General features: G+C 44.3%; 2 protein-coding genes across 2 annotated transcripts; both read left to right on the forward strand.

Annotated features, from left to right (window-relative positions):
• Positions 1-3,236, forward strand: arl6 (ADP-ribosylation factor-like 6). The gene is made up of 8 exons (XM_068738698.1): positions 1-120; positions 263-324; positions 395-463; positions 545-639; positions 754-883; positions 1,148-1,203; positions 1,460-1,472; positions 1,879-3,236. Exons 1-8 carry the CDS (start codon positions 1-3, stop codon positions 1,910-1,912), a joined length of 579 nt encoding a protein of 192 aa, XP_068594799.1. The 3' UTR covers positions 1,913-3,236.
• A 2,393-nt stretch (positions 3,237-5,629) lies between these two features.
• Positions 5,630-9,711, forward strand: slc5a7a (solute carrier family 5 member 7a). Its single transcript, XM_068739931.1, has 8 exons — positions 5,630-5,813; positions 6,455-6,568; positions 6,797-6,952; positions 7,052-7,200; positions 7,341-7,484; positions 8,018-8,171; positions 8,748-8,965; positions 9,040-9,711. The coding sequence occupies exons 1-8, from the start codon at positions 5,630-5,632 to the stop codon at positions 9,709-9,711; spliced, it is 1,791 nt and encodes a 596-aa protein (XP_068596032.1).

Raw genomic sequence — 9,711 nt, forward strand, 5'->3', positions numbered from 1 at the left:
ATGGGGCTGTTCGACAAGTTGGTGGGATGGCTGGGGCTGAAGAAGGACGTGAACGTGCTGTGTCTCGGTCTGGACAACAGCGGAAAGACTACAATCATCAACCACCTGAAGCCATCAAACGTGAGCCTGCTTTCTACAAGGACATGTCTCCGTATCACAGCACTAATGTATGCTGATATTTCTGGTGGACGAGAAAGACGCTGAAGACACTCACTGCTGATCTTTTAGGTTTTCTTTACGATGCACTGCTTTTATCTTCCAGGCCCAGGCGCAAGATATCGTCCCAACAATCGGCTTCAGCATAGAGAAGTTCAAGACGTCCAGGTAGCGGCTGCACTGTGAATATGTTTGATGTGCTTTGTTTGTACAATTGGGATGTCTTTTGCTCTTCTAGTCTTTCCTTCACCGTGTTTGACATGTCCGGTCAAGGCAGGTACAGAAACCTTTGGGAACACTACTACAAGTGAGTGTGTCAGAGCTGTAAGACAGAAGCGCCAGAGTCATTTTGCTTCCTTTTAACTCCTGTGATCTCTTCATTCCTCAGGGAAGGCCAGGCTATCATATTTGTCATCGATAGCGCCGACAAACTGCGGATGGTAGTCGCCAAAGAAGAGCTGGACACGTTACTAAACCATCCCGGTAATCCATGTGCATTTAATGCAATTACTGTATTGCACTTAGTTTATTTTGCCATCTATTACACTAAAGTTCTGATGTCATTATGCCCCCCCCCCCCACACACACACACTTTAGATATTAAACACAGGAGGATCCCCATCTTGTTCTTCGCTAACAAGATGGACGTCAGAGACGCTCTGTCTTCCGTCAAGGTCTCACAGCTGCTGTGTCTGGAGAATATCAAAGACAAACCCTGGCACATCTGGTATGAACACCCATTCTCTAACCTGATGCGTCTTTACGCGAATGACAATGCAGTTTGCTGTCAAGATACTCTGTGTACAAACCAGGAAGTAACGTTAACAAAGGCCCCGCCCCCACAGAGAGAAACAGTAAAAAAAAAAAAACTGTCTCCTCTGCAGTAAAATCATTAGGTGGCTGTGAGTTCTGTGGTTTGGACAGTCTCCTTTGACAAGAACAGATGTTTTAGGTCCATATTTAAGGAATGCGATGTGATGGTGTGTTTCAGCGCCACCGACGCTCTGAAGGGAGACGGTTTGCAGGAGGGAGTCGAGTGGTTGCAAGGTACGTCCAGCGTTCGTGTGAATGAAAGTCAGAATGTAATGTGCTGCAGTCACAGGAGGAATTCATGGTTTATATAGTCATTTTAAAAAGGTTCCGTGTGTAGAGGAGTAGGAAATATGTTGCTGCAAAAGAATTAAAATAGATCATATTTTTTATGTCTCTCATAGAAGCGTTATTAACTTTCTGTTCCATCACGTCAACATCGTTTTCTGTCTTCCCCATGTTTCACGCTCTCGTTCACACGATCCCTCCCTAGATCAAATCATGCAGTGAGTACTTGGTGTTTACGAGCGGCCATCTTTACATATTGTGTTTCTGTAGACGAGTGTATACTAGAAAAAACTCCACCACCTGGAACGCTCCCAGCACATTACTCTGTTCCCTCATCTTCATCACCTTTTGAGAAAAGTGCTGACGTCAAACTCTTTAAGGATCATTCCGCATGAATTTTATCACCGGAGTATTAATATGCTGGAGTCGGCGGTGACGCTGGCAGGATTCTGGGTCGTTCTGTTACAGAGGACAGCAGAACAGCGGAGTCAAAACCTCCTTAGAAACCTCCCAACCCGCTCTGGCAGCGTTAATAATCCCCCATATTCTGTGTGATCCACATTCTCCATCTCTTTTCATTCTCTTTTCATAATTGGATGTATCTCTCCGTTTCCTTCTGCCCAGATCAAATAAAAACAATGAGAACGTGAGAGCATGAAGACGTCCAAAGCAGAGGCATCCGTGAAAGTCCGTATTGACAGACGGGGCGGTCCTGTTTTCAGAGGCATCGCGGGACTGTAATGTTTTTAATGTGCTTTTTTTAGATGGATTTTATGAATCACTTAAAAAATTAGAACTTGATATAATTATCTGGTAACAGTGATGACAGTAAAAAAAAAATCAAGTCAATGAAATGTCTGCAAATTGACAACTTTGGCACATTAATTTTAGGTGATTATTGTAATGACTTGAGGCGGATTCAAACATTGACCTGAAGGGGTTGTAACATCTTTACTTAAATGGTTTGAGCCAATAAGGAGGGATCTTAATTAACAAAGTCCATGTAAGCCTCACATAAAAAACACGGTACTTTCCTGTACTTAATATTTCACCTAGACCCGCTAAAGTTTTCTTCAAGTAGCTGTGAATATCTATTTGCATACTTGAGATGAAGTATATTCCAGAACCCAGTAGTTTTCGATTTTATGCTGTTACCGGTGGCAAAGTGTTTATATCAGCAGAAATGTCAAGTTAGCACAAAAGCTTGTTTTCCGCTGGCGTTTCTGTCTTTGCCTTACTTCATTGCTCAACGAAACAAAAGAAAATGTTTTATTCCAGAGGTTCACAGGCTGGAAGCCTCCCTTGAGCCGGCCCGGTTTCAACCTGTGAGGTATTTCTTTCCGGTATTTTTAAGTGGTTTCAAGACAAAAGGGTAAAACTGACAGATATCTTTAAAATAATACTTTATTTTATATCATTTGTGCTATTGAAATCATAATGCATATTTTTGGTCATAAAAATCACAGGTGGCAGAAAATACATGAAAAGTCCAGTCTTTTATTCGACACACAACTGAATATGGACCGAAAAGATTCTTATTTTCTTTCAGGGCTTCAGAATAAAGTGCGGTTCAGTAAATGTCTGTTTACTGGCATGAAGACACCAAAGTCTTCTTTTTAAAGGGGTTTGGTTCACAGTTTCAAAGTATAAAACTGTTGAATGTATTTATCGGAGTGCATCTGGAAAATCAATCCCTTTACTTTTTAGTTTAAATAGAGTCCACATCATCGATTCTGCATTTGCTGCTCTAAGGCAGCGCAGCAGCATTTTTATGATGTACTGTTTTGAAGTTGAGACCTTTCAGAGTTGCTGACTCACCGGGACAAGTTTCATCCTCCTCCTGAAACCATTGTCACATCGTCCAGGCTTCAATTTCAAACCCGAGCACAGATTCACTTTAGCGTTATAAGAGTTTTAGACTCTTTTGTGTGTGTGTCATCAGATGTGATGCGTGTATTTTGTGTGTTTTTAAATAAATGCTCTGGAAAATGAACATTGTCTGTTTTCTTTTTTGCACGTTCCCCTCTGATGGCTTCATTCGTGCCTCGTGTTATCCTCGTGTTATCCGTGGATCGTCTCTGTCTCTTCCTCCCTCCCTCTAGAGCATCTCGAGTGCTGCCAGCAGCAGCTGCTCATTAGACCCGGTGTCCTTGGGCCCGAAACATTCATCCACTTGAATGTGAAGATTCATTTATACTACCGGTAGTTCTGACTATTCCTCTCATTGTGTTACACAACACACCGGTTCATATTTGTCCTGATTATTTGTTTTGTGTTGCTTATTTCTGTATGTTGTTGTTGTTGTTTCCTGAAGGGGGGGGGGGGGGGGGGGTGTTTGAGGCCTCGAACACAAAGATGTTACAGCCATCTGTTAAACCTTCCAGCTGTCACCCGGATGTTTGGCATTTTGGCATCGGTGTTACAGTCACTTCTGAGACGTAATTTAATGTTTTTCTTAATAAACTAGCACCTTAAATATATATATTTTGTATTTTATGTTTGTCAAATTCATCAGAAGGTTTAATCGGAACCGGGGGGGCTCTTATTGGATTACGCAGTTGAGTCTTCAAATAGAATTTTCGTGCAATCAATCTGATTGTATGATTTTATGCAAAATGAAAATTTAACTGCGTAATTTATTGAAACGTTTTAAAAGCGCGTGATAAACGCGCGCCTCTGTCCAGGGTGCTGAGAGGTCTCCGCTGCCAGCGGGGGGCGCTGTGCGCGTCAAGCAGTTAAAACAATCTTGTCATCCTTTCTCCTGACGAGTAGGAACCTCAACAAGCTTTAGCAAATAACTTCTCTGTTTCTCCGTTCGTTTGTCATTATACTCTGTGCACGCGCCATTTTTTAAAAAAGTGAAACTACCATTAATCCTCCAGCTCAGGATCCATCCTAATTGGTTGCCTGTCAGTTTTTGACAAGAGTAGCCCACATTAAACGACTCCAGGCTGAAGAGACCATTAAGCAGACACAGTTCATTGATACATCTAAGAGGAAGCGACAGAGCGGCACACGCATGGTTTGACACCGTATTGCTCAAAGGTGAGGGAAAATCTGAGCTATGTCCCAAAGAAAAGGAGACACCGGCCGTTTTTGCTCACCGTGGTGCTGAAGAAACGTCAAAATGCTCCAAAATGACCTCACAGAAATCAAGGGGTTACATTTGGGTGGTTGTTTCCACCTTTTTTTTTTACACTTTGGGTGTTTTGTAATTCTTCCCCTGTCGTACAAAAACTGTTCCTGGGCAGGAAAGTTAATTGAGGTTTTTTTTTTGTAAAATGCCAGTGGGGGACAGTGACGAAGTATTGCTGCGCAATTAGGCGACCATTACGCACTAACTTTGGCAGACCTGGAGTCACGTTTGGCTTTCAATGCCTCCACAAATGATGGCGAGTGAGTTTTTTCGACTGTAATTCAATGCTTTAGTTGAGAAAATGCAAAATATCCATTCATTCCAGCTATGGAACAAAATAATTCGCCCCAGTCTCCTCCAATCACATCAGCTCTGACATGTTTCCGTGTAAGGTGCTCATTAAGAAGGACGTGTGGTTTCTCTGACGCGCGTCTCTGTCCTCTGACGGCACCTGCCCCCTTATAAGCCTCAGTAAGTCACTCGGAAGACCTCCGACGCAGACCAGGCTCTCCATAACCCGTCCAGCTGTTCTGATCACCGATTTCTGCCTCGGGCGCGCCCACGCATGACTCAATAAATACTTGAGGTAAGTTCTGTCTGTGTTTGTTCTGGTTCGTTTATCCTGTAGCGTTATGAGGGCGATGTCTTTATAATGGAGTAATAATTTCATTAGTCTGTCTATTTCTTGCTTTTATCACAGATGTTGTGCGTAATTGTCATTTTACGCACGCCTACAATAGTTGAACGGCGGATCTGATTAGAACCAATCAACAGCGGAGTGGTTGCGATTATTTTTGACCAACTCCAATATATTTGTTTTCTAATTGTTGGGGGCTATTTTACGATTTAATTGAACCAAATGACATTTCGTGGTGCTACTGCACGCCTTTCTTTCTTTTTTTTTACGTTCCCTTTGTTGTATTATTGCAATATTAGCCACAAATGACCTATCTCAGTTTGAAAGTAATAATAATAATAATAAAAAGCCAGCTTTTGGTTGACCAAAAGGAGTGCGTAAAATCCGTAGAACGTTTTTATAACTCCAACTAAACGCACGTTTTCTCAGCTGGATCCACAATCAAGGGAAAACCTCTCAAAAAGATCAAAAATATTTGCGCTGCTCAGACGCGGACAATTAAAGCACAAATGAGCGTCTTTATTGGCTGCGCCCGAGCGATCATCCTCTCTTTCCCGTGCGCCAAGCAGGTGTCCATGCCCTCCCGTTGCTAGTGGAAGACAATGACCGTCCATGTAGAGGGGCTTGTGGCTATCGCGCTCTTCTATCTACTGATCCTTTTCGTGGGCATTTGGGCAGCATGGAAAAACAAACACTCCGGGGAGGCGGAGGGCACCGACCGCAGCGAAACCATCATGGTCGGAGGGAGAGACATTGGATTATTTGTCGGTGGATTCACCATGACAGGTGACGTTTGCCTTCATTACGCAGAAACCCGCAGATTTCAGTAACGAGGACGGTTTAAAGTGTCGCAACAAATTGTATTTCCTTTTTTTGAGTCTGTTGGAGTTGATTGTTGAACTATGAATATTTTTCATGAAATTTGCAAGTTATGAAAAAACAAGGCGATTTCCTTTGCATTGGAAAAAATGGATGTTGCTCACAAACTGTTGATGATGGTGAATATATTTATTAGATAGAATGTTACAGTACAAGTACAGTCAAACAGTAGCATGTATTACAGTACAAATACAGTCAAACATCCTGTCTAAAAGGAGCATTTTAAAAAAGCCCTTGCGGTCTTGTTTCTGTTGAAAGTCCTTCGTACATAAATCATCGACATTTAACAATACCAATAAAAATAAATTACTCCACAGATGCAAAATAACAATAAATTAAAAAGACACATAATATGTACAACGTAGGTGGACAAAAAAAGGGGGTGGGGGATTGATCCGGAGAGAGTCGTGATGACTATCTCCATTTCTGCCCCCCTGAAAGGTGAATTTTTGGGGCTGTTACAGTTAGAGTTGGTAAAATATAACTTCTCTTGAATGTCATTTTCTCTAGTCGTAATGTGTGTGTGTGTGTGCGCGTGTGATTTTCAGCGACCTGGGTTGGAGGAGGCTACATCAATGGCACGGCTGAGTATGTGTATCTGCCAGACTACGGCCTGGCCTGGGCGCAGGCTCCCTTCGGCTACGCCCTCAGTCTGGTTGTGGGTGAGTGCTGCTATAGGTGTGTGTTTGGTGCATGTTTGAACACATGCTCTATATAAAAGCATTTATTCATTTTAACCAATCTGTTTTGTGAAACAGGACAATTATAAATCATAAATATATGGACGTTTTCACTTTCCGGACTACAAACAGCAGCCGAGTCCAGATTTATGATTCTGTCTGATGGCTGCCTCCATTCTCAGACGGTTACGTGCCCACTCTTTATCCCAGGGGGACTTTTTTTCGCAAAGCCCATGCGCTCACGAGGTTACGTCACCATGTTGGACCCGTTCCAGCAGCTGTATGGGAAACGCATGGGGGGGCTCCTCTTTATACCTGCCCTCATGGGTGAGATCTTCTGGTCTGCCGCTATTTTATCTGCCTTGGGTGAGTTCAAGTTTCTCTAGAAGAACAGAAAAGATCCTCCTTGTATCTGTGATGCTGCAGTTTTTACATCATCCTGTTCACGTTTGCTCCCGACCTCAGGTGCAACCCTCAGCGTCATCGTGGACATCAATATTAAGTTGTCGGTGGTCATCTCTGCCCTCATTGCAATCTTTTACACCCTGGTTGGAGGACTTTACTCCGTGGCCTACACTGATGTTGTGCAGCTGTTCTGTATCTTCGTTGGCCTGGTATGTTCGCACTGAACAAAAGTGAAAAGTGGAAGTCCTGAAGCAAAAAAAAAAAAAAAAAAGTCAAACATGAGGGTTATAAATACAAAGAAAAGTGTTATAAATAAAGATCACAGTTCTGATTCCTGTTTTCTGTCTAGTGGATCAGCGTCCCCTTTGCCTTGATGAACCCTGCGGTGTCGGACATTGCCGTTACCGCGGTGAAGCAGGTGTACCAGTCGCCATGGAGAGGCACCGTTCAGAGGAACGACACCTGGGTCTGGATCGACAACATCTGCCTCCTGGTAACAGAACCACGACTTATACACGCCGTCCATCGCTTTATCAAGACGGGTCTTGTTTTTTTAAACACCTAAGAAAGATAAATCAGACCGTTGAGCTATAGATCATCACACCAAGGCTGTTGATTAATCAGAAAATTAATCAGGGATCATTTTGCTCATCAAATATGTTCGGTTCTGGTCGTTTTGTCACAGAAAACATAACAAATAATCTAAATATTAACAGGTATTGATCAGAATTGTTCGTGTCATGCTCTTTGCTGATCAAACCGTCACCTGCTCGCTGACATCTGCATGACAGACTGTCAATCAAATCATTTAGTAGAACATTTAGGTGAGGGATGTATTCATTTATTTAAACATTTACTCATTTTAAAGATGCTCTGTGTTGTTTAATTCCTTTAAGCACTAACCATAGGTAATTTACGTCGATCTTTTTATTACCATGTCTTCTTTGCTTCATTTGTTGGCAGATCGTTTTGCGCCAATCGCATGAAACTGACCTCTGTTTTGTTCTGTTCTGTTCTGTAACACAGATGCTGGGAGGAATCCCCTGGCAGGTGTATTTCCAGAGAGTCCTGTCCGCCTCCTCGGCCACCTACGCCCAGGTCCTCTCCTTCCTGGCGGCTTTCGGGTGCCTCGTCATGGCCGTGCCCTCCGTTCTCATCGGGGCCATCGGGGCCTCCACAGGTTAGGTTAGGTCGCTCGTAATCTTGCATATATGCAGTGTCTGCGTCTCTGCCCTGGGGGAGGGGCTTAGATCTGAGAGAAGCCTGGTAAATAGCAGCTGGTTCTCCTCATCTATAATGAAGTGCCAGTCAGTTAAACCATGCTGCTCGTGTAAATATTACATTAGAGGGAGGCGAGGGACCAAATTAAAGGTTTGATCAGAAGATTTTCAGGCGTCAAGTTTGTCAGCAAACATCTGAGTACATAAATTTGTTCTGTCTCGTTTCAAAAAAAACCAAAAGGAACGAGCGTAAACATGAGCCGTCGTTACTAATTAAACTGACGGGAAAATAGTATCTATTTGACTTTTACAAAACTGGCGAGACGAGCCCAACTTTATAAGAACAGCAAAGTGAAAAAGAAATTCTATCGCATTTAAATTGGTCGTCATGGTGATGAGTCAGCTCTGTAACGACCTTGAATTATGACAGTCATGAAAACCTGTCAGGCAGTCATACGGCTATTGATTAGTTTGGCTTGCATTGTGGGCGTATTGGGAATGTTGGACGTGTCTTTCTGATTCTTTCCTTTGATCAGACTGGAACCAGACGTCCTACGGGGCCGTTCCTCCTAAAGATAGGGACCAAGCCGATATGATTCTCCCCATCGTGCTGCAACACCTTTGCCCGCCGTTCGTCTCTTTTTTTGGCCTGGGTGCAGTTTCTGCCGCCGTCATGTCGTCTGCGGACTCTTCCATCCTTTCGGCGAGCTCGATGTTCGCCAGGAACATCTACCAGCTCGCTTTCAGGCAGTCGGTAGGTACACGTGCATCACCTGCATGAACCCTCCTGTCTTTCTACTTGACGATCCCTTTTCCGCTCTTGTTCAGGCATCGGACCGTGAGATCGTGTGGGTGATGCGTATCACCATCTTTGTATTCGGCGGCCTCGCCACGGTGATGGCGCTGGTGACCGGTACGGTGTACGGTCTGTGGTACTTGAGCTCGGACCTGGTTTACGTCATCATCTTCCCCCAGCTGCTCAGCGTGCTCTTCATCAAAGGCACCAACACCTACGGCTCGGTGGCGGCCTACCTGTTTGGCATGCTGCTGCGTATCGGTGGAGGAGAGCCCTACCTGCGGCTGCCTCCGTTCATCTTCTACCCCGGCTGGACCACCGAGCAGCAGATGAACCACATGACCGGACTGATGGAGGAAGTCGTCGTCCAGAGGTTCCCCTTCAAGACCGTCTCCATGCTCGCCTCTTTTCTGGGCAACGTCGGCGTCTCCTACCTGGCGAAGTATTTATTTGAGAGCGGCAAGATTTCGCATAAATACGACTTCCTCGACGCGGTGGTGTCCAAGGACAGCGGAGAAATCATGGATAAGACAACGCTCGTATCTCGTGGCAACAACATCGGGCTGTCGGAGATGGCGCCCGTCAAACCGCGGTTGAGCGTGACTTTGGCGGCTGCCTTCACGCGCCGTGACACGTTGCCAACGGAAACGGTGGAGGAGGAGGAGGAGTCCAGCCCCGACTCCTCTCACTTTGATGAAGAATGA

This window comes from Brachionichthys hirsutus, chromosome 1 (assembly GCF_040956055.1).
Source record: "Brachionichthys hirsutus isolate HB-005 chromosome 1, CSIRO-AGI_Bhir_v1, whole genome shotgun sequence".
Lineage (NCBI taxonomy): Eukaryota > Metazoa > Chordata > Actinopteri > Lophiiformes > Brachionichthyidae > Brachionichthys > Brachionichthys hirsutus.

What these genes read in the sequence shown, in the direction of transcription:
- arl6 (XM_068738698.1), top strand. Translation starts at nt 1, where the DNA reads ATGGGGCTGTTCGACAAGTTGGTGGGATGGCTGGGGCTGAAGAAGGAC. An exon ending in ACCACCTGAAGCCATCAAAC is followed by an intron (nt 121 to 262) that starts GTGAGCCTGCTT and finishes TTTATCTTCCAG; the next exon opens with GCCCAGGCGCAAGATATCGT. An exon ending in CACGTTACTAAACCATCCCG is followed by an intron (nt 640 to 753) that starts GTAATCCATGTG and finishes CACACACTTTAG; the next exon opens with ATATTAAACACAGGAGGATC.
- slc5a7a (XM_068739931.1), top strand. Translation starts at nt 5,630, where the DNA reads ATGACCGTCCATGTAGAGGGGCTTGTGGCTATCGCGCTCTTCTATCTA. An exon ending in TCGACAACATCTGCCTCCTG is followed by an intron (nt 7,485 to 8,017) that starts GTAACAGAACCA and finishes TCTGTAACACAG; the next exon opens with ATGCTGGGAGGAATCCCCTG. An exon ending in GGCCATCGGGGCCTCCACAG is followed by an intron (nt 8,172 to 8,747) that starts GTTAGGTTAGGT and finishes TCCTTTGATCAG; the next exon opens with ACTGGAACCAGACGTCCTAC.